General features: G+C 49.9%; 2 protein-coding genes across 3 annotated transcripts in view; one reads left to right on the plus strand and one right to left on the minus strand.

Annotated features, from left to right (window-relative positions):
• Nucleotides 1-7186, plus strand: part of Abtb2 (ankyrin repeat and BTB domain containing 2) — a 151643-nt gene extending 144457 nt beyond the window's left edge. The window contains exons 13-17 of the mRNA XM_021179050.2: nt 181-283; nt 1124-1211; nt 4281-4349; nt 4799-4912; nt 5922-7186. Coding sequence (XP_021034709.1) covers nt 181-283; nt 1124-1211; nt 4281-4349; nt 4799-4912; nt 5922-6119 — 572 coding nt within the window. The 3' untranslated portion in view covers nt 6120-7186. The remainder of the gene's footprint in view (nt 1-180; nt 284-1123; nt 1212-4280; nt 4350-4798; nt 4913-5921) is intronic.
• A 1684-nt stretch (nt 7187-8870) lies between these two features.
• Nucleotides 8871-27960, minus strand: part of Nat10 (N-acetyltransferase 10) — a 41026-nt gene continuing 21936 nt past the window's right edge. For both annotated transcript variants that reach the window (XM_021156192.2, XM_029474186.1), the window contains exons 13-29: nt 23611-23735; nt 23138-23288; nt 22510-22606; nt 21676-21792; nt 20906-21007; nt 20753-20827; nt 20039-20155; nt 19243-19376; nt 18981-19029; nt 16730-16826; nt 16533-16643; nt 15434-15606; nt 14834-14953; nt 14344-14442; nt 13775-13848; nt 12879-12962; nt 8871-10610 (exon numbers count right to left, since the gene is read on the minus strand). In XM_021156192.2, coding sequence (XP_021011851.1) covers nt 10505-10610; nt 12879-12962; nt 13775-13848; nt 14344-14442; nt 14834-14953; nt 15434-15606; nt 16533-16643; nt 16730-16826; nt 18981-19029; nt 19243-19376; nt 20039-20155; nt 20753-20827; nt 20906-21007; nt 21676-21792; nt 22510-22606; nt 23138-23288; nt 23611-23735 — 1831 coding nt within the window. In that variant the 3' untranslated portion in view covers nt 8871-10504. The remainder of the gene's footprint in view (nt 10611-12878; nt 12963-13774; nt 13849-14343; nt 14443-14833; nt 14954-15433; nt 15607-16532; nt 16644-16729; nt 16827-18980; nt 19030-19242; nt 19377-20038; nt 20156-20752; nt 20828-20905; nt 21008-21675; nt 21793-22509; nt 22607-23137; nt 23289-23610; nt 23736-27960) is intronic.

A 27960-nucleotide genomic window follows, 5' to 3' on the forward strand; every position in this document is an offset into this window, starting at 1 on the left:
TGCCCGCTAGGGCTTGTTCCCACACTCTTCTTTCTCCCCATCACTCTTGCCTGCCTTTCTGTTCCCAAGTGCCAAGGCCCTAGCTTCAGTATCCCTCATTTTGTATCCTCTGCTCCATTCCACCCCAGCCCTCTTATAGAGGGTGGACACCCTGACACTATCTTGTCTTCCTACCCACAGATCCTCACTTTCTGAACAACAAGGAGATGTCTGATGTAACCTTCCTAGTGGAAGGAAAGCTGTTTTATGCACACAAAGTCCTTTTGGTGACAGCATCTAACAGGTAGGCCCCCTGGGTATCAGCCCTGGCCCCAGGAACACCTCTAGTTCTTTTAGCATTGAGGTGTGCTGTGAGTCTTTCTGAGGAGATGGAAGCAAGCATGTGTCCACCCCAGACAGGACACTAATGAATGATTCCACCTAGGTCTAGCTTAGGAAACCGGTGAGTTTGGGGGTCAGGTTACTTATAGGAACATGATGTCCCAGAGGCAATCCCAGCATGGGTGCATGAAGCCTGCATCTCTGAAGTTCCTGACGGACTTGCCTATCTGCCCAGTCTTTTCTTCCCAGCAGTCATTGCTGCTTATATAGCTTTATAGGGAGAGATGATGTGAATTTTTCTAAGTTTCAGGAACTTCCTCTGAACTGTATTATTTACTTCTAGACCTTGTTTCATCTACCTTAGAAGAAAGAGCTATATAAGGTGACCATAGTGCTAGAGAAAAGGGACCAAGAGGACCTTATAACTTCTGTCCCTGGAGTACAAAGTGTGTCAGACTGGGTGCAGCAGGAGCAGAGTCCAGCGTGCAAGGAGAAGTTCTCAAGGCCTCCTTCTGCTGAGTTACTGCAGCTGACTATTAGAACACAGAAGTATTGTAGAATAAAGAGCTAGCGTTCCCACCATAGGCTCCTGGTCATCGTGCAAGGGGAGAGTGGGGGAACAGAACAGAGCTGGGCCCAGCAGCCCAGGATGATGTAAAATGACACCTGCCAAACATTAGTTTGAGAACAGGACAGTCATTTTTAGTGTTCCATCTCCCAGAAGCAGCTCAAATGGCAGTGCCATTGGCACAGCAATGGATCTCAGGCCATGTTCAAACCTCACCTTGTCTCCTTGTTCCAGGTTCAAGACCTTAATGACCAACAAATCAGAAGATGGGGACAGCAGCAAAACCATTGAGATCAGCGACATCAAATACCACATCTTTCAGGTGTGTGGGCCTCAGAGTTGCTCGCTCCTTGAAAGTCCCTCTGTACAGCCTTTCCTGGGCCTTATGCCAGGGTCACTCTGTCCCTGAGGGCCTGTGTGATCTACCAAGTCAGTGACCACAAGGGAGCCACCCAGTCCTCCCCTCATGCAGACTGATCCTCTGTGAGGCTGTGCCTTCAGAGCTACCTCAGGAATCCAGGCAGCCTGGACACAGATAGAAAGGATGAACACTGCTACCCACAGGTGTGCGGGCGGGACTCATTCTGTAGTGAGCTGCTGAAAGTTTACTGGAAAGGCAATGGCTGGGCCATTAGGCAACCATGGTGTAGGCTGCCCCTCTTCTCAGCAGTCCAGGGCTTTGCACAAGGTTCAGGCTGAGCAAAAGACACTCTGTGGCAGCAGATGAGGAGGGTTGGAGTCTCAGCTGAGAGAGATTTTCCAGAAAGTCCCAGGTGTCTTTGTGTTAGGGGGTTGGTGCTTGGCCTGTAGATCTGACCCCCTTTAGGGCTATGACCGCACAGAGGCCCAGCAGCAGCAGGTAGTGCTAGGCCCTGTCTGGCCCTGTATAGTAAAGATCCCATGGGAGACCACAGAATCCCCAGCCCCACCACTCAGGAGTACAGAGAGCCACCATGGAACACTCCTGGTCCGCTGTGCCACCACACTAAAGGCCAGGTGTGGTGACAAGCACTTTCAGAGGCTAAGGCTGAAGGCTCATGTGCGTGAAGCCAGAGAGGACGAGAGCGTGAGACCTTCAGGAAGTCCAAAGCATGCCTGCCCCCTTGGCCTCCTCTTTAGTCACATTAGCTACTCTGGGACAGAGGAATTAAGAGGATGGGGCCACCCTCAGTGAGACAGGGCTGTGACTCTTACGGGTATAGAACAGGAGAAGGCACTTCCTGGGAAAGTGGCCGCCAGGCTGGGGTAGCAACAGCCAGGTAACAAGACTGCAGACTACAGACTGCGCACAGAAGCCCGAGTGAAAAGACTTAGCCTCTGCACCCAGGAAGCTCCCAGGGGGCGAGGGGGCGGAGGGTCGCTGGTCACTGACACTTCACTTCTAGCATTTTTAAGTTATGTGTTGTGGGGTGCAGGGGGAGGCATGCCAGTGTGTACAGATTTGCTCCTTCTAGTGTGAGTCCTGGGCTTTACCCTCGGGTCACTGGGCATGAGAGCAGCTCACCAGACATTTCTTAGACACGCTAAATTCAGGCTTCCACCTGCTCCTCACTTAAGCCTCACAGCGGTCCGAGGTCCGCCCCGCTCTTGACAGGTGTGGGGTCAGAGGTTGAGTAGCTTGTTCAAGGTAACACCGATGGGAAGCGACACGTAAGGCAAGGAAGGACTTGGATTTGACTGATAGCTTGGCGACGAGATGGAAAAGTCATGGGACATGGAGGGAGAACAGGTGGGATCGGGAACACGGTAACTAAGGGACAAGACAGGGAGGGCAGACCCGGGCTCTGGCCTTCTCTCCCTCCACACTGGGGAGACATGTTTGCTCAAGAAGCCCAAAGTCCAGGTGACTGCAGCTGTGTTTAGATGTAGGATGGTCCTGGAGAGCAGCAGGGATTGGTGGAAAGGTAGAGAGAGGTGTGGGCTCAGCCTTGGGGCAGAAGAAGGTCACCTGTGCCAGGCCAGGCTGGCAGCTCCTGTGGAGGGTAAATGGGGACAATAGCCTACTGGGGCAGCACACACAGGCCTTGTAAATGCTACCCTCAGCTCCCACCCAGGGTTAGCCACTTAGCCAGATCAGGACATCGACCTGCCTTATTCCGTGGATCCCCTGGGCCCATCTAACTTTATTCACTCCAGCATTTCCACAGTATTTTAATGTATGTACTCCAACACATCCATAGTATAAGAAATTGAGATGTTTCTTCTTTTAGTTCTGGAGACTACGTTTAGGGTCTCCTGCTTGCTGGAGAAGCACTCTACTGCCCAGCTACATCCTGGGAGAGCTGACCCACCACTGTCCCAAACTGAGTGAGGGTATCCCAGGGCTAAGACTTTGTCCTGGTGGCTAAGGAGACACCGAGTACTCACAGGGACAGACTACTGAGCCACTGTGTGATGGCTGTGCAGGCTCCGGCTGGGCCGCAGAAGCCTTGGGAGTCTGGCTTCTTGATGGGAGTCTGCCAGTACCCGGCTGAGCTGCCGTCCTGCTGTCAGGTTTTCTCCTAGACCCTCTGGTGCCTCTGCAGCCTGAGGGCCGGTCCTAACAGAGACTGGCTGTGCCTGCTGGAGCCTTGTTTACTCTTGCGCCTGCCAGCACCTTGCTGGGGCTGCTGCTTCAGCCAACCAGAGAGAATTGTTTTCCTTCTTCTAGCTGGGAACCTCACCAGGTTCCAGTGTAATGGCAATATTAGTGATGTGAACCTCAAACTCCAGAGAGCTGCCCATTCCTGGGCTCTCCCATGGAATCACTTCCTGAGCGCTCGAGGCACAGATCTCAGCCAGGCAGCAGAGCAAGCGCTTCCTCTCCTGAGGAGGTCTGCCAAGGTCTCAGAATCTGGCCTGCTTAGACGGCTGTCCCTCTACTCACCCCTCAGGTCCATATAGACTTATTTGCTTCCGAGACAGGGTCTCACTATGTAGACCAGACTAGCCTTGAACTTGCTACCCTCCTTCTTCAGTGTTGGATTACAGATCTGTACCAACGTGCCTGGCCATTCATAGAATTTATTTTATACTTTTGTTTTGCTCTGAGGGTGTCCCTGGCTGCCCTGGTGATGTTTGGTCCAAGCTGGGCCTCAAACTTGGGCAATCCTCCCATCTAACTTTCCTGAATGCTGGGATTGTAGGCATGTACCAGCACACTGGGTTCATACATACACTTTGGACAAAAGCAGTGAGCACGTGGTGGGAGTGGGGAGGTAGAGCGGGTAGCAGCCCTGCTTTGGAATAACAAACCAGAGTGACTTGAGGCAAGACATCTTCCCTCCTGGGCTACAGAGCTCTCACAGGGAAAGGCTCCTTGTCGTGGCAAGGGGTCAGAGGGTCACGGAGCTGGCAGTATAGCTGTGCGGCACCACACGGGTGGTGTTTACGCAGTCCGTTCCCACTGCAGATGCTGATGCAGTACCTGTACTATGGAGGAACAGAGTCCATGGAGATCCCCACTGCTGACATCCTGCAGGTAAGAGCAGGCCATGTAGCCCAGTGTCCTCCAGACCGTCATCTCTCAGCCCCGATCTCAGATCCATGTGGAGGGGCCTGTCATCCACATGGGGCATGATACTTGTGTCATGTGTAAGGGCACTTCTGCAGACAGAACCCAGCGTTCTTGGCATGCCTGTGGGGTTCAGCCCAGGAGCAACAGACAGTGGCTGAGTCTGCTCGCCAGTGGTACATGGCCCAGAGGCTCACTCTATCTTACAGCCCAAGGTCTCTTTGGAGGTCAGAAATCTCAGCCCACACCCATGCCTATCCTGTATCTCTCAAATCCCAGCTACTACCAAGATGATCTAGAACAGAACCATTTCAGGGGAACCATCTCTTCTCAGACTAATTTGGCAGGAGGGCTGGGTCCTGGGACTTAAAGAGGAAGCTTTCATTTCTAAGAGGCCTGCTTTACCCCCTGACTAGCTGCTGTCAGCTGCCAACCTGTTCCAGCTCGATGCCCTGCAGAGACACTGTGAGATCCTGTGCTCCCAGACCCTTAGCGTGGAAAGTGCTGTCAACACCTACAAATATGCCAAGGTAAGTGCTGGGGACAGTCAGCCACTTCCCACCACTCTCTGTAGGGCCCCGTCACAGCACTGACAACAGGCGGGAGATGAAGTGCATGTGTCCAGACCACATGAGGGCAGAGGAGTGGCCACCGGAACTTAAAGCTTCACCTGGAGCTGTGGCTCCTGCTGCCAGCAGGGGCCCTGACATTGGTTTAGAGCCACCTTACATCTCAGCAAGCTGCCTCTGAAGCCCACTTTCCTCACATCCCACTCAGCTATCCTCAGTTCTGCTTTGGGAATAGCATCCTCATGGTCTCTCCACATCCTGTCTTCCCCATGTGTGAACCTCATGTTTCTTTCAAAAGTATGAAACCATGCTATCCTGCAAACTAAGTCGCCAGCCCATAGCACGCTTGACAAGACTCACAGCATCCCACTCTCCTGGGACAACCCTTCCCCCCTTTCTGTAAAGCACTTCCCAGGACCAACCAGTCCCATGTCTTCATCAGATCATGTCCCCAGGCCTCAGGCATTCCCAGCTTTTACTGTCCATCTGTAGTCACCTGGCTCGTCTCATTAATTTCTCAGGTTTTATCCTCCTGCATGTTAGCTCCAAGAGAGTCTGAGAGGGACTTCCATACCCTGCTCAGAGGCAGACTGGAAGTGAATGCTTGATACTTTCTGCATTAGCATGGCTTTGGAGCATCGCCCACGATGCTCGTGAGCCTTGTGCTGGGCCGTGTGTAGTCACTGCCCTTAGGAAAAGAGCTGTTCAATAAAGCGATCATGTAACATAGGGGAGGGGAAGGAAAGGGGCCAGGGTCTCGTTAGTGTTCTTCTTGGTGACACAACTGAGACTTGAACCTGGTACTCCCAGGAGGTACTCACACAGGGGAGGTGGCTTCAAGCGGCAGACTGGGACAGCTCCCCAGGTTTAAGCTGAGCCCTATTGTGAATGGGTGAGTAGGTTAGGGCAGGTTTGGGGATGGAGAAGGCTATAGGAAGGCCACGGGCCTCACTTCTCTCTCTACCTGCAGATCCATAATGCCCCGGAGCTGGCCCTCTTCTGTGAAGGCTTCTTCCTCAAGCACATGAAGGCCCTGCTGGAGCAGGATGCCTTCCGGCAGCTCATCTATGGCCGAAGCAGCAAAGTCCAGGGCCTGGACCCACTGCAGGATCTGCAGAGCACCCTAGCAGAGCGAGTGCATTCTGTCTACGTCACCTCCCGGGTGTGAGGCAGGGTGGAGGGGGACTGTTATCTGAGGGCGTGCAAAGGTCTGTTAAGGCCAGAAACCACCAGTGACACCCCCAGTGGAGGGAGGCTTGTAGGCTTTAGGGGTACTCCCTGCTCTTCTCCTAGATAACCAACCATCTGTGGTGTTGACTGACCCTTGGGTGAACAGAGTCCACTTCACTGTTGCTCAACCAGTAACTGGCAAGGGGGTGTAACATAGTTGCACCTTGAGGGCCACCCTGTGCCCTCTCCCCTCCAGTGGCTCAGCAGCAAGCTCACCTCAGCTCCAACTCTCGCCATCCTGGCTGGGCTGTTAGGGGCATGGGCATTCTTATGAATGTAGAAAATGGATCCTGAGCCCCAGGCCACTGGCTGCAGTAGCTGGTATGCTTTGTTTTCCTAAACAGAGAGGAAAGGCTTTCCAAATCCTGTCCTCCAAGCTGTGCCTTTGAAAGGGCTGGTGGGGTGGCCCCTGTCTGTGAAGACTGGACCTCTAATGGCCCTCCCCACAAGACTACTAAGTTAGGAGTCTGAGCTCAGAGCTTCCGAGCTGAGGGTATGATGGGCTACAGTACAGGAACTCAAGGACTTCCGCTCTTGCTGCTACAGCTGGCAGCCAAAGTGAAGAGGTTGGTTCTAGGTCTGGCCTAGCTCTAATGTGTCTGCAGGCTGAGGCAGCAGAGTGCCTTCCACTCAGGACAGGAGTGCAAGAGCACACTTGTCACCTGGGATCTGTGACTCTGGGGCATGAAGGACAAGGCCTCGGTGGAAGAGAAGCTGTCCCCTACCATCCTGTCCTCAGTCTTGGCTCCCCATCATCTGGCCTGTTTGTGGACAGATGCTGGGACAGCATCAAGAACAGCTACCTTAGGAACTATTTATTCATCAGAAGCCTCCAGGGCTTGCAATCCTGGAAAGATATTTTCAACTTGCTGCTTGTGCGGGATGTACAAAGGAATGAATGGTATTTTATTGCTGTAATATTGTATGATACTGTAACTATACCTTAATGTTGTTACTTACTGTAAATGTGCTATGGTTTTATCAACAATAAACACTCATTAACATCGACATTGGCGTCTGCTCCTGGTAAAAGAAGATTGCCTAGGAGTTCAGAGTTGCAGAGGAGCCCCGCTGGACCCAGAGCTGAGTCTGTCCCACTGGGCAGGAAAACCCCGCAGCAGAGCTACCATATACCTTGCCACTCGCCTGTCTGGTATCACTCTGACTGCCCTCAGATTGGCCAATGTCTTCACCTGGGAAATGAGGCGCATGAAGATTTGATGTGCCAATGGGCTAGACAGAACAGGACTCACAGTGGGGAGGCCCGCCTATGGCTTTCCATAAGGCTGAGATGAGGAGGCTGCTGAGGTTTACAGGAGTGCCAGCTCTACACTGCGTGCTCTGCCGAGAAGCACCAGGGAGATGCAGGAGCAGGCACTGAAGGGCAGCCTGGGCTACGAATCTGGTAAATATACCACCCTCCTACCCCTAGTTCTTGTTAAGATCAGTGGGAGTGGCTACCATTTAAGTAGCATCCTGGAAAAGAATGTAGACTCCAGAAACCAGAGAGGCCTGTTTCCTAGCTCTTTTTGGGTAGAGGGGCAGGCAGATGGCTTGAACTTTACTCTGTGGCTCTGGACTCAGCAGTGAGGACATCCTGTGCATATGCTCTTCCACCGAGGCCCTGTGCTTCGTGCCCCACAGTGCCCTCTGGGGGCCACAGGAAGGAGATGCAGTCCTCAGGTCCACCCTGTGAAGCAGCAGAGTGTCTGCCCTTTAAGGGTTTGTATCTGACCACTCCACCTCCAGCAGAGCTGTTCCTAGCTGAAAAGGCAAGTCAGTTTACAACTGGCTCCAACCTGTTCCTCTGCAGGTGTTAGGATTAGATGAGGAGTTAGCCCCCTAGGCTCATATTAAACAGGTACTTAAATATTTAATCATTTTTAAAAATGCGCTGGAGATAGGAGAGACGGGTAAGAGCACACGGGTGTGGAACCATATAAGGGTACTTATGTGAAAAACTCCGGTGTAAGCACATGCGGCCCTGTGGCCCCAGCCAGGACTGTGAGGGCCAGAGACAGGGTCACTGGGGCTTACTGGCTGCCAGCCTGGCTTCAGTTCAGTAAGAGACCCTCTCTCAAGGGAATAAAGTGGAGAATGACAGGAGCAGGAGACCTGGTGCCCTCTGTCGCGCGCACACGCGCGCGCACACACACACACACACACACACTTGGGGTGGGGGGTGGGGTAAGCTAACTCTCCCTAGGACCTAACACTTATAGCAACAGGGGTGTTAGATCAGTTAGCCCAGGGCAGCAACTCAAGATCATGAGAGCCACTTCTAAGCTGTCAGGCTGTTGCTACTAGCAGCTAGACAAGAAAGAACAAAGTTGACTTTTTTTTTATTATTTTATTAGTATTTTCTTTATTTACATTTCAAATGCTATCCCAAAAGTTCCCTATACCCTCCCCACTGCCCCGCTCCCCTACCCACCCACTCCCACGTCTTGGCCCTGGTGTTTCCCCTGTACTGGGACATATAGTTTGCAAGACCTAGGGGCCTCTCTTCCCAATGATGGCCTTGGCCATCTTCTGCTACATACGCAGCTAGAGACACAAGCTCTGGAAGACCAACGTGTGGATACTTCATTCCTCCTTAGAATAGGGAACAAAATACCCATGAAAGGAGTTACAGAGACAAAGTTTGGAGCTAAGACAAAAGGATGGACTATCTAGAGACTACCCATCTGGGGGTCCACCCCATAATCAGCCACCAAACCCAGACACTATTGCATATGCCAGCAAGGTTTTGCTCAAAGTTGACTTCTTATAGGAGTCCTTGGGTCACAAAGGCTGGATGTATTAGCAATGAACCCAGGGACAGCAGACAAGGCAGTTATATACCAGGGCTAAGGTCTGAGACCCCTGTACCAACTTGGAAGCCACCAGGGTTAATCTAGGGCCACCAAGGCAAACACTAGGCACTCAAGGCTTCTGGCCTTCCCTGGTTCCAGCCTCTCCTGATGCTGTGCTCTCTACACTAAACGGGGTTCCTTTCTTCATAAGAGTCCCCTGTGTAGACAAAGGATTGGCAAACCAGAAAGTTCCCAAAGATTGTGCCCCCTTCTCCTAGCCTCGGTGCACACACGCAGTTGCTTGGTCACTCCAGCATCCTCTGGGATTGTCAAGACCAGATGAGCAGTGAGAACAGGCTGACACTAGCCCCTTATAGCTTAGGGGTGAGGAGACCATGAAGGAACCCTCTCTGTTCCCCATCCTGGTAGCCTATGCAGAGCTGGCCCATCGGACTTCACTTTGAATGTGACTTCTCCTGAGACAGAAGAGCTTTACAGATGTCATTCTGTGGGGGCCAGATGGTGAGGTCTGAAGGAGGCATGCCCTTTCAGGTTTGAAGGAGAGACAACACACTGAGACCTGTTCAGGACATGGTTTGAAAAGGACCTTGACTGCACACAGTGGCCATCCTGGTCAGGTTGAGAAGCCCAAAGGCAGTTATTACTTTATGAGCACCTCCAGCTGCAAAGCACAGGCTGTGTAACCCACGTGAGTCTGGCCAGCTCCGGCTTATTCTAGAATATGGCCAGACCCGCATCATTCCATCCTCCTGGAGCCACTATCACTGAGCAGCACCACAGACTGGGTCCACTGTTGTAAGTCAGGCACTGGTCTAAGCAGCACCTGTTCTTTTTCACCCTCTGTTCCTCATGGCTGGGGGATGTGGGTGCCTTCACTACTACTTGTGGTCCCCCAAGGTAAAGCCACGTTACTTTGTTATAACAGGTTTTATAAGCACTGCAGGCAAATGGTCCTTCCAAGACATCATTTATTCAAAATATTCTCTCTCCCCTCCTTTCTGTAGTTAAGAGTCTTTCTCGATAGTCTCTCCCAAATGAAGAGGCAACCAAAAGACACCTGAGGCTCAGATGTTGCAGCCTACCTAAGCCTTTCCTGGGACGCTGAGGACAGCAGACCTGCCGCAGGCAGATATAGAACGGAGGAGCAGGAGAGGTCCTGCTGACCCAGCCTCAGTGTCGGGACAAGTCTGCAGTGAGGCAGCGTGCGCCTCCAGAAAGCCATGTGCTGGAGCATAGGGAGGCCAGGAGCCAGCGCAGCAGCCACAGTGGGAGCAAGCCAGTGAGATTGACCTGGGTGGAACGACAGCCCTGACAATGCCAGAGCTTTGCCCACACCAACCTCTAAGCAGCCTGTCCAAGAATGACTTTGTCTTCAGTCACCGCGAGCATACAAATGGAACGATGGTGCCTGCCTTTGCTGAAGGCCCTTGTCATTGTCACTGTCCACACTGCTGCCTGGCCTGGCCCAGCAGAGCACAGCTCAGAAGTCTGGCATCTCCTCACCTCACTATTTCTTTCGCTTCAGTTTCATATCCTTTCTGTTGTTATCTCTCTTCTTCAACTTCTTGCTCTGTTTGGGTTCTTGTTTTGTTTCCAGTTCCCTTTTCTTGTCACTGGAGGCAAAAAAAAAACATACCAAGGATAGAAACAGAAAGCATTAAACATCACAGGTCTGAAACACTGCAAGCTGCTATTTGAAAACCCACCCTCACCTGACAGACACCCAGACATGTTCTCTGTGGCCCTTTAGAGACAGCTTCATGCAGGCCTGGGACCATATCACACAGGCCCACCCTGACCACCTGTGGAGTAGCCCAGGCTCTCTTTCAGAATACTGAATGGTCTCCTGTCCCAATACCTCAAGCAGCTACCTAAATGCCAGACAGAGATCATGCCCACTGCATGGAGCCCCTAGATATCACCCCAGAGGCAGTTGGCCCCAGAGGCAGTTTTTAGCACAAACATGGGATCTTCAAGGAAAGCCAGAGTTCTTCCTAATTCACTGCTATGAACTGAATTTTCCTAAACCAGTGGCCAAACTCCCAGTAGTCGTGACTCGGGAGTCCCTGGTAAGCCTCATGCCAGGGCAGCACGGGGATTGAGCAGGCAGCCTGCCTGTTAGAAGCTCTTGGAGATAAGAGTCTCTTAACAGCCTTTTCCCTGGAAACAGACCCCCTGTGGAGACCACTAACATCGTTACATCAAGTACCTCATGGAGGAACCACTGAGACAGATGGGCAGGGGCTGGACAGACGGCTCAGCGACTGAGGGAGCAAATGCCGTTCTCTTTCCTCCCCGAGCCAGGGTCTTTGGGGTCTTTCTACATAGCTCTCACTGACCTAGAGCTCACAGGTGGCCTCAAACTCAGAGACCTGCCTGTCTCTGCCTTCTGCGAGTCAGGACTACAGATGCTGCTCCATGGACCCAATGCCCTCTTCTGGCCTCCTCAGATACCAGGTATACACATGGTACACACATGCACACATACATGCAGGCAAAACACTCATAAAAAATCTTAAAACAAAACAAAACAAAAGGCAAGCCTCAGGAAAGGGCAGGCTTACCTCACGCACTTCACTTCATCTGAGCCCCTGGGATGACTCACGAGGCTCCCAGCAGCAGTGGCTATGGGAGCTGAGCTCAGGCTCACTCTGCAGAGCTCAGAGACAGGATTCTCACAGTAGGCTTATCCTCGGGCCTTGTGATAGTCAAAACCACTGGCATAGCTAGAGCCTGGGGGAGCCTAATGCATTTGTCACACTGTTCAAACCAGAGGACACACTGACAGCAGGCCAGAAGGCCCCTGGAAGGTGTGGCTGCCATCAGCACTAGAACCCTCCAAGTCCTGGAGTGACGTAAGGAGATGGAGGGGCAATACCTGACTTTGAGATTCATTACAGGCAATGTTCCTGAACACTCCACGTTATAAACTCTTTAGGAGCTGCATTGGTAATTATGACGGTGCCAACAAATCAGCCTTCCCACAAGCCCGAAGCGGCCATGCTAGCCTCATATGTACAGGCTCTGGGCACAGGGTGTCTCCTGCTAGTCCTGAAGGAGCGCTGGCATTTGCTACATGAAAACGCACCACTTTGCAGATGAGACACTGGAGAAACGGTGTTCAGTGACCTCAGGATGCCGAGGTGGCCGAGGAAGTGAAAACCATTTCAATACTGATCCTTTCCTTGCCTGTTCCATTCTCTGTCTCTTCCTTACATTGTCTCATTGTGGTAAGTGGGTACCACAAGACCAGAGGCAGACACCGGAAGCCGGCTGGGGTCCAGTATGCCAGAGATGAATGAGACTGGCCAAAGTAAAACTGGGTCTTTCTCAAGACTTAGCTGGATGGTGAAAGACTTGCCTAGCATATATAAAGCCCTGTACTTGATCACCATCAAGGAAAAAAGAAAAAAGAAAAGAAAAAAGGAAACAAACAAACAAACAAACACACCAAACCCACAACCAAAAACTTAAATGCAAACCCATACTATTATTTATTTCAAACAAATGGTTTTCAGTTTCTATGCGAAGTAGCTACAAAAAAGACCTGCATAAAGAAAGGTCCCATCTTTTAAGGCATAAAAGAGCCCTAAGACCAAGGATTTTGAGAACTGCTGGCCTTGAAGGAAGGACAAGGTGACTCACATGACAGACTCTGCAGTGGACATACCTGGCCCAACTCTGGCCCTGTCATCCCTGGCGCTGAGTACAGGAAGGAAGAGATCCAAGCCTAGGACACTGTCTGCTTTAGGTGTGCTACCGAGGTGGCCCCAGAGAACTCAAGAGAGAACCATGACCCCTCCCTCAGCATTCGCTCCTGCCTCCTGCTTCCCAGGAACAGCCACACAGCCCAGCTGTGTGGGACACCAGGCCCTCCTTACCTTTTCAAACTAACAATGGAGGCATTCTGCCCTGCTTTGCTCAAAACTTCATTCCACTCTTCATCATCCCCACGAATTACATATCTGTAAGAAGAGGGGAATGTCAAAGCCTGTTAGAAGAGAGACTGCTCAAAAGAAAATAAGAAAGTGATAAGATGCCCACCCCAGGAGACACCAGAGCTGCACTAGCATGTAAGCTGCAGAGGGGGTGACAGGCATACAGCCAGGTGTAGTCCCACTGGACAGAAGAGTCACACCAAGAGTGGAGGAAAGGGGGTCACCAGGGACCAATGGCAAGGCAGTGTGCCACAGCTACCTTTACCACCCCCTGTCATCACTGTCCTCACTGGGACAGCCCCTGTCCTACCAGCCTCCGACAACCAACTCTGAAACCTCTCACTTCTTTCAGATAAAGCAGTCTTGGCACATCAAAGAAAAACCAGCTTGATACCCTGAAATGGCCTTATGGTATTGCTCAAACTGATCAACCAATGGCCTGGCTGCGGACAAGTTCTGTGGCTCCTAGCCTAGAGTAGTTACGGGCAAAAGGCCTGAAGCAGCACGACTGTCAGATCTGTCACCCTGGGGTGGCTAGAAAGGAAACATCACAAGTAACACTCAACAGGGACAAAAGGAAAACGACAAGCATGAGGAAGGGACTACTCCAGGTGGGAGGTGTCCTGCTCAGCATCCCCTTCCTGGAGGGGCCAGGCAGTAACACAAACCCAAAGTGACAAGAACTCTGCGATCCTGGGAATGAGACAGATTGCAGATCTCAGCTGTGGTACTTCTGAAACAGTTATGAGCCTGTGGGGTGTGTGGTAGGACACCTTTAGCAAAGTCTGCAGGCCGTGGAGACTGGAAAAAACTGATTCCCTGAGATGGGAGGGGCTTACTGGGAGAGGTCCATGTCCTTCAGCTTCCCGACTTCCTTCTTGTGTTTCTCCTGGAATTCCTTTGCTGCTTCATCCTGTGGTCCACAGCCAGAGAGAGCAGCGGTCAGGGAGGAGGAGAAGCGGGGGCAGGGAGGAAACACTTCCTCCTGAGGTACACTCCCCACACTAAGAGCAGCTAATACAGTTTTACACTATGCCCACCTATAAAATACACATTTGGAAAAGCATCAAAGGGGTAACCAACATTTGCATCAACAGCCTCGAGGTTCCCACACTCACACACTCAGGGAGAACCACACTGGCTTTGGACCTACAGAGTGCCACTTAGTTAAGTTAGTGCAGAGGACCCAATCCTTCAGTTGTTCTGTATCCCAGGCTGACCTGCAATTCTCTAAACAGCAGCTGGTGAACAACTCTCCTACCTCTCAGCCTGAGGATACAGAAATGCAAGCCATGTATCAGCACCTCCAGCCTGCAGGACAGCTCCGAAGCAGAGGAGGAGGGTGGTCTACATCTACAGGCTAACAGTGGCCAAGGGGAACACTGGGACCTCTACAGCAGGGACATACCAGGTCATCACTCAGGGTCTTCATAGTGGGCTCCATGACCACATCCTTCACTGCCACCATCTGCTCCTCAATAGCCTTTTCCTGCACATCATTGAACAGCTACAAGGACAACACAACAGGAGGAAAGAAAAGATGCAGGAGCAGCAGGGGTCTGTCACTCACTCTTCAGTGTCTTAAAGAAAAGTACTCAAAGCGATGCTTCAGACATTAGAACATAGCTGATCACAGCACAAGCATAGACACAGGCAGAGTATATACAAATCCCAGCAGTGGGGCCTCTAAGAAGAAATCCAGTTCACAGACACTGGCGGACACTCCACCCACCCACTCCCACCGTGTGTGTGTGTGTGTGTGTGTGTGTGTGTGTGTGTGTGTGTGTGTGTGTGTAGATCTGTGCAAATACATCTAAGTTTTAGTACTTATTATAAACAAAGAGTGGATGTGTTATGTTACTGGAAAGACCAAAATCCTGCCCATGGACCAAGGTTACCTTCACAACTTTGCGGATGATGCGGTTGAAAAGCCCCATCAACTGGCCTGAGGGTAGCTCGATCTCCTTCTCCAGCTGATCCACAGACTTGTGCTGTAGGCCAATTCCCAAGAGAAGAGCCTGAAGGAAGGAGAATCAGCTGGACTGGTTTCCAAGATAACCTTGCACATTACAATAGCCTAGAATGGAGCTGCCTCATTTGATGAAGCAGAAACCAGAGAGCAGCAGTGGGGTTTGGCATCTTCTCTTCCTTCCTGCAACTAAGGCAGGAACACTTCTTCCTTCCTAAAATGCACTTTAGCTCACATTGTCCCAAAAAACATCGACTTCACAAAAAAACCACATACATCCGGAGTGCAGGATAGCCTGGCCTTCTGGTAGGGCGGCAAGGTGGCAGGGAGAGTGTGGGTTCAAAGTGTAGCAGTCTGCTTGCTAACAATACAGCCACATTGCTCACCTCGGCCTGCAGTGTGAGGAGGGGCCACCATCAGCTCTGCCAGGGCTAAAGGCACAAAGCTCCTTCCAAGCACTCATCTAAGGGCCCAGCACCAACAGCTCCACTGTCCTCCCTTGTCCCCCGTGGAGTCCCAGGTGACCTACCGACTGGGCAGCCGACAGGGCCAGGTCTCCTAGCTGGTTCAGGAAGTACAAGCGGGCAATGGCTGGGATCAGATCCATGATGAGGTGGTAATCGACCATGTTCCGAGAGTACATCTCTAGACGCTTGAGGTCATAGGGAAGGAAAAGTGCCTCCAGATGCTCCCGGCCTAGGGCTGTGCATGCAACAAGAGCCCACCAGTCAGGGCAGTCTGCAGCCCTCGCAGGATAGGACGCAGCACACAAGGCCATCCAGGAAGGGGCTGGACGGCTCAGCAGTTACGTGCACTCGCTGCTCTTGCAGAAAACCCAGAACCCACATGTGGTAATTCACAACCAACAATAACTCAACTTCCAGAGACTCTGACGCCCTCTGACCGCCACAGGCACCAGGTACAAATGCACACATGCAGGCAAAATAAGGCACACTAAGTCTCTAAGTAAATGTGGTAAGATGCCTTGCTACCAATAACATAATCCTAGGCTGGTAGTTCAGACAACCACCAATATGCTGGGTCCAAGAAAGATCCTCTCGCCCTAACGTTCTAAGGACACACCTCCACTCTCCCCATTTGTCACTCTTTCTCCAGGGTCACCTGACATGCTCTGCCCAGGTCAAAGAACCCAGATTTTCCCATCAAAATACAACCCACAAGACATAATATACACATAAGAATGTGTGCATAGCCACAGATATACACATAAAAATATATATAAATGTAACTGTTAATAGAACAAAATGACTGCTTATGACCTCTTATGCAATTTTTAAAATTTTCATCCAACTAAACAATGATTTCTATGCTTTCTAGATTTATAAAGCTATATAGCTTTATAGTTATATAGCTCTTCTATATACCAGTCAGAAGGCTGAGACATATTCTTGGTGCTATTTCATAAATACGCAAACACAGAGCCCCAGAGACTGAGCTAGTTCCCCTCAGAACCCAGGTTTCAATCAGGTTCCACAGCTAACCACTGTGTGAACCTGTCTTACAACTGAAATCCAGGCACAGCCTGGGCAGGAGAGAGGCTTGGGGAACAGCAGGCAGCATGGAGACTGTGGACTAGAGCAGCCCTCAGCTCCTGGGTGACAGCTCACCTGGCTGGGCTGACTTGGCTACATTCCTGTTCTGAATGATGTTCAGAGACAGGGCAGGAGAGAAGGTGCTGAACTGATATGACAGCAAGGCCAGGAACCGTCTTCGGAAATCTGCAGGGCACAGAAAGGCAGTTAGCAATCTGCAGGTGCCCTGGTCTATCACCTCACTGTCCCCTCTCCACTCGTCTGGCATTTACCTTTCCAAAATGCTGCCAGCCAAACTCCCTGCTCAGCCTCATCCTCATCGGCCAGTGTCTTCAGCATAATGCATGAGTGTTCCCCAGTCAGGTCGTTCTAGGGGACACACATTATTGCTTGGTACCAGTGTCATGGTGCTCCCACCCTGCCCCCATGGGCTTGCATGGTAGGCAGTCTCCTAAGAGGCCATGGGATTGGAGCAGGTCCAGCAGGACTTTAGGTCAGGCCTGACTTCTGCTCCGCACCCACTCCTTTCACTGAAGTCAAGGCCATGAAGGCAGGCTTCAATCCCTCACCCTGTCAGTGAACTTTGTTCCTTATAAAGCAGAAACTTCCCAGCAAACTCAGCCGCCCAGCTGGCAGCCGGTATGTTTATACATGCTTTGTGTAAGAGACAGTCTTGCTATGTAGCCCATGCTGGCCTCAGACTCTGGATGCTTCAAGCTTCACTAGGGGTTGACATGGTGCAAGGTTACAGAGTTTTGGACCCTTTACTACATAAGTTCTCAGGCCTGCATGGCAGCATCTAACGGCAACAACAGGTCAGAGCAAGCAGGTCAAGGGACAAGGACAAAGGTCAAAGGGACAAGGTCAAAGGATGCCTATGGCCTGTCTGTGGCTCGCAAATTTACGTCCTCCCTGCAAGCAACTGCTGAGCGCATCTGTCTATCTAGGCAAGTATGCCGACAGGCACGAGCCCATCTATCTAGACAAGTATGCCGACAGGCACGGGCCCATCTCCGCTCCCTGCCAGCCGCACGGAAGTCTCCATGTCACATGCCAGACTTCAAATGGGCATTCACCACCAAAATTGAATACCAGATTTGCATTCTCCAAGACACATGTGCTTGCCCGCTTCAGCACTGTGGGCCTTGAAAACAGAAGTGACTGGACATCTTCACTCTCTTACTGCTGCACTCACACTCCCCATGACCCTCCTGGAGTGAGGGATGAGTTGGTAGCAAACCTCTAAGTCCTGGGTTTCAGTGTCCTGACCCCACAAGGCCTGCACCCCTGCAGTCAGCCCTCTCTACCTACATTCCCTGTAAATAGTGTCTACAGTGAACGAAGGTCAAGAATCTTCTACCCAACATGTCCTCCCTCATGCACATGCCACAGCTACCCTGCTCTCCACTCCCTTCCCCTCTGGGAAATAATGTCTACTCATGCCTATATCCCCACCTCCCATTATCACCAATTGTAACAAGCCCTACTCCACTCTGAGCACCAGTCCTGGCAAATCCAGTAGCCACCTGTCCTCGTGCTCTACGTGATGTCAGCAGCGTCTAAGTCCATACAACCTGGAGATGCCAAGTGCCGCAGAGCAGGAGTGAGCGTCAGTAGCAGCTACGCTGAGTACCCAGGGCGACCATCACTGGACTACTCGGGTCCTGTTTGAAACCCACCAAGAAACATCTCCTATGTTTTGTTATGTGGTGAACTAGACAACTTGAAAGTTCCATTTAAGAATGAAAATGTTAAGAGCACTGTTTGCTCTTCCAGAGGTCCTGAGTTCAAATCCCAGCAATCACATGGTGGCTATCTGTAACAGGAGCTGATGTCCAGGCATAAATGCAGGCAGAACACTGTATACATAATAAATAAATATATCTTTAAAAATATTTTTAAAAAATGAGAATGCTGTGGCATTCTCTCCAAGCTCCATCTGTCTCTATCCCTGACCACTTTCTTCAGTTCTGGCCCCTTCCAGTCATCTGGTTTAGGTTTAAGCTGCAGGCTAGGCCACTATGCTACAACAAGCATTTGCCACCATGAGGAGCACCAGTGTTCCTCACTGCTTGCTGCTTTTACCTGTTAGAAAACAAGCTTCAGGCTTCCCCATGCACTGGCTGTTTCCCACAGACACAAACTGCATTCCAGGAACTCACCGCTGTTTCTCACCCTCCCAATCATCTGCTGCCCACCTCTCTCCTTCAGAACCCATTAATACTCAGTTCTGTTATACACACTTAGGGAACTCCAGCCTGCAGGACTGAATCTACAATCTGACAAATCAGTCCGTGTGTACCCCTGCCACGTGAAAATGGAGCACAAAGCCACAGATGCACCAGACCTTCCAAGGGTCAGGAAGGAATCACTCTGTACCAACCCGCCTCTGAACAAGCAACACCTTAACAAATATAGAAACACCTGCCCAGGGCACATCAAGGAGGAGCCAAGGCAACTGGAGGAGGAGGTGCCAACTGCAAACACAAACCCAACCCCTCCTCTACCCCAAGCCTCACTTACTGGGGTCTGTCTCAAATAGACAGGAACAAATCCAGCTCGTTTCCAGAACCTACAAAAGGGGGGTGGAGGGGGGTGTCACCATTTATGACTCGTGGAAGTTGAGAAATAAAGGCAGAAGGGACAGGAGGAGGGACAGGAGGAGGGACAGATGGAGGAGGCAGCAGACAACGACACAGACCCCAGCTGCAAAGGAAGATACCACCCACAGAACTGTCGTCTTCCACTGAAGGGGGCTGGCTCCAGAGGACAGGCAGGCACTTACTTGAGAAGTCTGGGGGTCAGCCCATAGGAAACCCCCAGGTAATCCAGGCGCTCTGCAGGCCTCTCATTCAACTTGAGGAGCAAGGGAGGCAGATCCTTCCGGGGAGTAATAACTTCTTCCAACAAGCTGACAGCCTAAGAAGACATTACTCCCTTAGCAAAGCAAGAGGCTAGCGGTGTTCTCAAGCCATCCAGTATACTACACAACAACAGACTTCTTCTGTGTCCCTATGGCTCCCAAATAGGACTCAAGAGTCCCGAGATCTCTATCCCACAGGTATAGGCCGAAGCATATGTGCAATCACCGAGTTCTGAAGACCAAAAGCAGGGAAAGGCCACGGTTTAGCAGTGCCTACTACACTTTAGAAGGGACAGGGGCAGGGCTCTGAAAATGCAGCATGCAGTTGTGGTTCTGTCACCTGACACCCGTGACCTTGGAGAGTCACCCTCCCGAGTCTGGTGTAAGTCAAGGCCCACAAGCACGGGCGTTACACAAACCACCAAGCACGTGAGTGTGAAAGCTAGTCACTAGTGCAGGCAGCCTCAAGCAAGGCAAAGTGGGCTAATGCTGACAGAGGCTGGTGGGGAGACGTTCTCCAGCTTGCAATGCAGCACACTTGCAGACTAGGAAGCACGTTTACTCCCGGGGTGTCTGCTGCAGCAGCAGATGACACTGGTGAGTAGGCTGAGACTCGACAGTGTTAAGCTGAGGAAAGTGGCTAGCTGCCCAAATGCAGAAGAGCCCAGAGAACCATCCTCTCAGACCCAGGACTCTGGCTTTGCCAGAACATTGTTACCTCACTGCTCACGGTGCGGATTTCTTGTGGTGTCTCCAAGACTTTTTCCTCCAGACAAGGGAACTTGCCTTCATAATACATCTGCAGCAGCTGCAGTGCTCGGCTGCCATATCCCATCTATGAGCACACACAAGAATACAGCAGAGGGAAGACTCTCAGTCTGTTTAAGCTACTTGTGCCTTGCTTCTAAAGCATTTATTCCTGGTCAAACTGCATTTGGAAAAAAGCTACCAATAAAACCCACTGTAGTCAAAGCTGGCTCTGGGCCAAACACGGCGGGGTTCTTAGGTTAGCCTAACCCTCCAACCACAACCCACAAACACGGCGGGGTTCTTAGGTTAGCCTAACCCTCCAACCACAGCCCACTTGCAACCTGGACCTAACGGTAGCTGGTGTGCCACTGCCAGAAAGGGACGCTCTACAGCTCACTCCTCAGTGTGCCTTTCAAAGCGACAGAAGGCAGTTATAGAAAAACAACCTGGTTCAACAAGTCCTACGTTCTAACACAGGTAGGGAAAGGAAGGAGTCTACACCAACAACCTTGTCCCCGGCCCACCCTCAAGCTCTAGCTATATTCTCCTGAGCAGAGTACACCTAAAATGTCACCGGTGTATCCATCTTTTTATTCCAACAGTTAGGCACACTGCCCAAAGGGCTGCCAGGAGCCCACTAAAGAGCAGCACACAAGGTTTAAAAGAAGAGAGGCCATGTTACCCCTTGATAATCTGGGTGAACAGCAATTCGAACAACCCGTCCACCAGAAAGGCCTCCAAAGTCTGGATCTTGAAACTGTGGGAGACACAAACCAGTGACTTAGCAACACAAACAACCTGACACTCAGACACGCAGGGGCAGCCGCTCCCTCACCTGTTCCGACACTGTCCATGGAATCAGGTCCCCAGAAGCCTTCTTGCCTCGAGAAAGGCTATTCAAAATGGACTGACGAGAAATCTCTCCCTCAAGGCACACCTAGGGAAACCAAGGCAGGGAAGGCATGCTCTAGCTCCGGATCCCAAGCATCATCTGAGACAGACCCCAAACCAAGTTTTCTAAGCACTGTTTCTTATCCTGGGTTCCAGCTCCACACTGACCACACGACCTCATTAGGATGTGGCAGGTTACTATGAACTTACTGACATCCTCCAGCCCCAAGACCAAAAGACCGAGAACAAGAGGTCAAGTGGAATGTATCACTTAGACGCACATCAGTTAAGACACAGGATACACACAGCTCTGTATGGGGCAGAACAAATTCCAAGACAGAAAAGTGGCGAGACAGATACTGTGTAAACGTGAAATAGAGCACTGTGCAGTACATCGTGGACACTGACACACTGCAAGTGTGACATCTATAATCCCAAGTTTAGGGAAAGGAAAAAATGACATAGACACACACACACCCCAGGTGATAAACATCTTTCTCCATGTAGCCTTTAAGTTTACACTACTCATGTGTACAAGAAAGAGAAATAAGCCAGTGCTGCCTATATCCAGCTTTCTTTCCAGTGCATACCATCACCTGCCTCAATGGACCTACCCACCTAGATCCATGTCAGGACCCAACAGCTTCCCTGGCCACACTGATGCCCAATAGTTCCCCAAACCAGTGCCACGCCATGTTTCTCTCTGCTCTGTACCTGGACAACTGCAAGCACTTCGGGCAGGGCATTCTGGGTGGGGGGCACAGGTGGCAGGAGGCAGAAGAGGTGGTGTGCAGGAGCGTCTGAGAGCATCTGCAGGTCGTTGGGAGAGTTCTGTGGGGCACACACATGGTCAGTGGGATGCACGCCTACAGTCCTTCACTCACAGGCCTGACTGGGAATTGATGGTGACTGCAGTTCTGCCCTTCCCAAAGCCAAGTGCGACTTGGACACCTAGCAAAGTGCTTATTGTCCCTGTGACAAGGTGACTCTTCACGATGGCTGCAGAGAGACTGTGCCTCCAATACCTACTGCCTTGTCTTCTCAGGCTCAACACTGGCTGAGTTACATGGAGCAGTAGTTGCTTGACAGTATTGACTTCCCACCTGAGAAGTGAGCTTGCTCCAGAGAAGAGGCTGACGGCTATTTCAGGAGAGCATGCCACCGTTTTAACCCCACGCTTCAGCCTCCCATCACGGGCGCTGGTGAACACGTTACCATACCCACACCCCCAGGAAGCAGCCGCGCAGCCTGCCCGATTCTCTTGGGTTTCAGTACTCGAGGCTCAGGTTCCCTGCTCCTTAGTTCAGCAGGACAAGCTGCCCTTAGAGACAGGCAACACTGCCCCACCCCTCCAGCTCTCACCCCTGAGCTCCCACACAGTCCAAGCACACAAGCTGACAGGGAACCTCTCCAGTAAGGTCACTGGACCTGCCAGCTTCAACACTCAAGTCCCAGTGGAATGGCCACCTGGATCCCTGAGTAGCAGGAGGGGTGGGAAGCCCTGGGGACTGCTCCCTGCGGAAGGGCATGTCAGAGCAGGTTACTTACCTTGTAATGAGAAGCCACATAGAGAGCCATGAGCCGCTGGAGGAAAACTTCAGAGGCCTTGTGGTAGCAAAAGAGGGTATCTCTGTTAACATAGTAGCTGGCCTGGAGTTAAGCCACGAAAATACACCACAGGGAACTCAAAAGAAGATACACCAGAAAAAATACAGATTTCCCCCAGCTTGGGAATAGAATTCCAGTGTTCTAAGCAGAAACTACCATGGAGAAACCTGAGAAACAAAACTGAAAATGTTCCTCAAACCAACCAACCAACAACAAAAGAACCTTTTTTTAAAGGCAAGATCTTGCCAGGTAGTGGTGGTGAATGCCTTTTATCCCAACACTTGGAGGCAGAACCAATCATATCTCTGTGAGTTCGAGGTCAGCCTGGTCTACAGAGTGAGTTCCAGGACTGCCAGGGCTACATAGAGAAACCCTGTCTCAAAAAGGCAGGGATTTCATTGCTGACTGTTTTACTTGAGCTGGACCTAAATGGTGGGTCCATGGTGTCCTCCTGCCTCAGTTTCCCAAATCCGGGAGAGGACTCCAGGTATATGCCACTGTACCCAGCTCAAACCAAACCCATTCTCTAACTGCTTCAGCCCCGCAGGGCTGGTGAGACAGAGGATACAGCTCACAGGCCTCAGGCAAGGGGCAGCCGGAAATGATGCGGGTGATGTTGAGGCAATCCAGGCACAGCAGGTCATTCAGCCACTTCTCTACTGCATCCCCAGGGGCGTATCGGATTGACTCTTGGAGGGAAACCTCATGCAATGTCCGAGCTGTCAGCCACAACACACACGATTAGAAACAATTACTCAACACACAGCATCTAACAATAGAAATACTGCACTTTATCTGTGACATGATGTCCAAATATCTGTGGCTCAAGAATGTCAAGTTGGTGATTTAACATGTTTTGGGTTGAATATTTACCAAGTCAACATACCCTACCCATGTTTTAGAGTAAGGACCAAAAAGGCCCCAGGGATCCAAAGACCCAAGCCATGTTTCCACTGGCCTCTCAGGATTGCTGTCGCCTCCTAGCACTCTCAGACAGCATCAAGCTTCAGTACTGCATGAGGTCCTGGGACAGGACGGTACCTGAGGCCAGTCTGGCTGTCGTTGTGGTCTTGTTCTCAGCAGTGGTGCTGACCTGGCTCTGGGCACTCTGCTGACGGAGTTGCTGAATGAGCTTGAGGGACAGTGACCGGCCAGTGCCCTCGTAGCTAGGAGAAAGACAAAGGCAGATGAAACCAAGACGGCCTCTCTAATCTGAACTTCCAGCATGCATAGCACACAAATGTCCCATGGAAGAGCCCTAGGAGATGAACCAAGATACAACTTGGCTAGGAAGCATACAGGCTCAGATTCAAGCACTGGTGTGAATTTAGTAGCTTTGGATAGAAAACTTGATCTCTTTAAGCCTCATCCCCAAAGGATTGTGCTACACACTTCAGAGAACTATGATCTGAAAATAAGGCCTGAAAGATGATGTCAACGAAGCATTTAGCCAGTGAGGCTGGAGCAATGCTACACAGTCTAATGGTCGGTGCTAACAGAAGTTATATGAAGACATGGACAGAGACTTTTTCCCATGTGGGAAATCAAAATCAAACAAACCCACCACTCAAGTGATTCTTTTGTCAGGTTTATCTGCTTTTATTTTATGGATATAAGTATTTTGCTTACATGTAAACACATGTGTACCACTGCATACTTGGTGCCAACTGAAGCTAGAAAAGGGCATATATCCTCTGAAAATGGAATTACAAATAGTTTTGAGCAACCATGTGGATGTTGGAAATGAGTCCTCTGTAAAAGAGGCCAGGGTACTTTCCAATGTCCCAAGTGATTCTTTTTATTATTTTCACCTAAGAGGTGAGATAGGGATAGGCAGATGATTCAATGAGTAAAGTGCTTGCCACAAAAACATAAGGATTGAGTTTGGAAGTCCAGAATTCACATGAAGACAGGCTTGGCATCTTCATGTAGTATATGTCCAGAATCCCATGTTCCTACAAGATAGGAGGCAAAGGAAGGAGAATCCTTGGAAGCTTAAAGGGCAGCTAGCCTGGTGTACAGCAAACAAGAGACGATCTCAAACAAGGCAGAAGGCTAGACTAATACCTGAGGTGGTACTCTGACCTAATCCACAGCTGCTCATGCCGCACATACACACACGCACCCACAGATAAAAAACAAATAAAAAATAGGGCTGTAGAGTCAGCTCAGAGATTAAGAATGCTTGTTCGTCTTGTAGAGGGTCTGGGTTCAGTTCAGTACCCACATGTAGCTCACAGCCATCTATAACTCCAATTCCAGGGTGTCTGACACCATCTTCTGACCTCTGAAGGCACTAGGCGTGTGCATGATGCACAGACATATATGCAGGCAAAATACATGTAAGATAAAATAAATCTAAAAAATTCAAGTTAGTTAATTAATTAATTAAATGAAAAGGTGATTGATGTAAGGCAAGAGTGACAGCATAGACCTGAGCCTCTGATCTGGGGCCAGTGCAATGGCTCAGTGGGGAAAGTACTTGCTATCAAGCCTAGTGTCCTAGGATTAAACCCTGGGACCCACATGGTAGAAAACACTGACTCCTAAAAGCTGACCTCTGACCTCTAGACAGAACCATCAAGTAAACAAGCACACCAGGAGGCACCTGTATACGTGCAAGCACAAAATAGAATTTTAAAACGTAAACCAGATGCCAGGGCATGGTGGCGCATGCCTTTAATCCCAGCACTTGGGAGGCAAAGGCAGGTGGATTTCTGAGTTCAAGGCCAACCTGGTCTACAGACAGAGTGAGTTCCAGGACAGCCAAGGCTACACAGTGAAACCCTGTCTCAGGGAGAGAAAAAAAAAAAAAAAACTTAAACCATTATAATCTGCTCATTGAGCCAGCTTTCCATCTTTGAGCATCTCCTCCTTGTTGGTAGTCACAGGCACAAATGGTCCCAGGGCACACACTGCTGGGGGTTCAACTACATCACTTCATAGTGCTCATCAACTGCATTCCACGGCTAAGCATTTAGTCAGATACTACTTATATAAAATGAACAAGAGCTACAAGGTTGAAGTATTTCATTCCTCTTTATCACCCCACAGAACAAATTCCTCCAAAGGAATCCTTTTTATTAAATTAATTAATTAATTCAGGCCAGCAATGTAATGACACTGCCAAACCTGACAACCAGAAGCTAGTCCCCAGAGCTAGCATACAGGAGAGAACTGACTTTGGCAAGTTGTCCTCTGACCTCCACTCATATACTACAACACACATAAGCATACACACGCAATAAATAAATGCAAAAAAGTTTGTTTAATACATGAATAAATATAAGCAGTAACACTTACACTTTAATGTCTGAAAAGATGGTTGTCCAGAGTGAAAAACCAACAAGATGAAAGAGAATGTTTGCAAATACTGTACAAGATAAGGGTCTTGTGCCTAGAATATAAACCTTGAGCCTCATATATAATAAAAAAATGACTAACCCAATCGAAAAAATAAGCAGAGCAGCCTAGCCTAAGTTGGTGGTGGAGAGCCCACCCAGCATGTTAGGGCCTAGGTTCAATCCACAGTCCTCACACAGTACACCCCTGTCAGCAGAGAACATTCCATAGCTCCAACTGAATCCCATATGCATGCCATGCTTTTCCTATATATGCATCAATGATAAAGTTTAACTTACAAACTTTGGTATAGTAACCAAATAGTAATTTGTAGTAAATTTTTTAACAGTAGAGTCTCATACAAGTTATATAAAACATGAATTATTTCCTCACTTTCCCATTTAGCTTTTTTGGATCACTCTTGTCCACAAGTTATTGAAACACTGGGAATTAGAGTGCGTGGCTGCTCTGGAAAACAATCCAGTCACATGTCACATGGTTACAGTCTCTACTTGACCCAGTAACACTGCTCAGCCACCTATCCAAAAGGAGTGAAAACAAATCCACACAGAAATCTCTCTTTAAATGTACACACCAGCTTCACAGCCAAACAGAAAGAATCCGAATGCTCCCACAGGAGAATTAGCAGGGCACCTCAGACAGCAGAGCATCATGGAGCCCAAAAGGGAAAGAAATACTGGCACAGCTCCATGGGCGAGCCCCAAGAAAGAGAGAGCACTAGAGACCGTGAAAAGGCCAATCACAGAAGACCACACTGAGTCTGATCCCTGGAACACACAGGGTAAGAGAATGCAGCAGACTCCCACAAGCTGCCCTCCGACCTTTACATGCTTGCCATGGCTTACGTATGCACACACATGTAAAACAAATCAATGTAATATTCAAAGTGTCTTTTAGAGACCACACACTGTACAATTCCATTTTATCTGGAACCCTGGAGCAAGTCACCCTGCAGAAATACACAGTGGGCTGTGTACACTCCAGGCTATGGAGTATGGAAGCCCAACTGAATATCATGAACATGGTGGTATAACTGTCAATTATAGACTTAACATGTGTTAGCAATATAAAATGCAAAGCTTATCTCAATAAAGCTGTCTTTAAAGGTAAAAATCAGTTTTATCTAAGTACTTTTGATGTTAAGTTATCATAGTAATAAATCTGAAACACAGAGTTCTTTTGTGAAGATGTGACTTCTGTATAGGAATCTTTTCACTGAGTACACATATTTATTGACCTAAGCAGATTTCACAATACATACAGTCTACTAACAACAATATGTAAACTTTGGTTTTGTTCAAAATGAAAAAGAAGGTCAGGCGTGGAGACACAATTCTCACCCCAGCACTTGGGAGCAGAGACAGGCAGATCTCTGAGTTCAATGCCAGCCTATTCTATAGAGTTAAGACCCTGTCTCAGAACAACAAACAGAATAAGTAAATAAATGGAAAGAAAAGTAAGTGTATAGAACACATACACAATACACCTACAGAGCTGGCTGACAGCACTTTTCTTTCCGTTTATTTCCATCTACGTATGTGGTCTGTTTGTGGAGCATGCACACAGAGTATACACGTGCGTGAGATCATGTGTACACGTGTGAAAACCAGAGCAGTTCTTGGGAGTTCTCTTCCTTCCTTCTCTCAGCTTATCATCTTGACAGGTTCTCACTAACTAGAAGCTCCCACCCCACCACCCAGTCAGGATGAGCACTGAGCTCTCCTGACCCACCTGGCTGCCCCCCCCCCCCCGAGCCCGACCACCTGCCCCAGTGCTGGGTTACTGCATGTCCAGCTCCTTATGCGGATGCTGGGGCTCACAAAGCAAACACTCTTACACACTCCGTCATCTCCCCACACCTACCTTTTGAAACTTCTTTTCTAGGTGCTAGGGTTGTAGGCGCGACACTAAGCCTGCATTCTATAACCGACACTTTCCCTTGTGTTTGCTACCTATTTTCTGCGATCTTTCCATACCAAGATGAACTCTATTTTAAAGTTTTAAGAATAGTATAAGCCTGTTTTAATG

Source organism: Mus caroli, chromosome 2, assembly GCF_900094665.2.
Source record: "Mus caroli chromosome 2, CAROLI_EIJ_v1.1, whole genome shotgun sequence".
Classification (NCBI taxonomy): domain Eukaryota; kingdom Metazoa; phylum Chordata; class Mammalia; order Rodentia; family Muridae; genus Mus; species Mus caroli.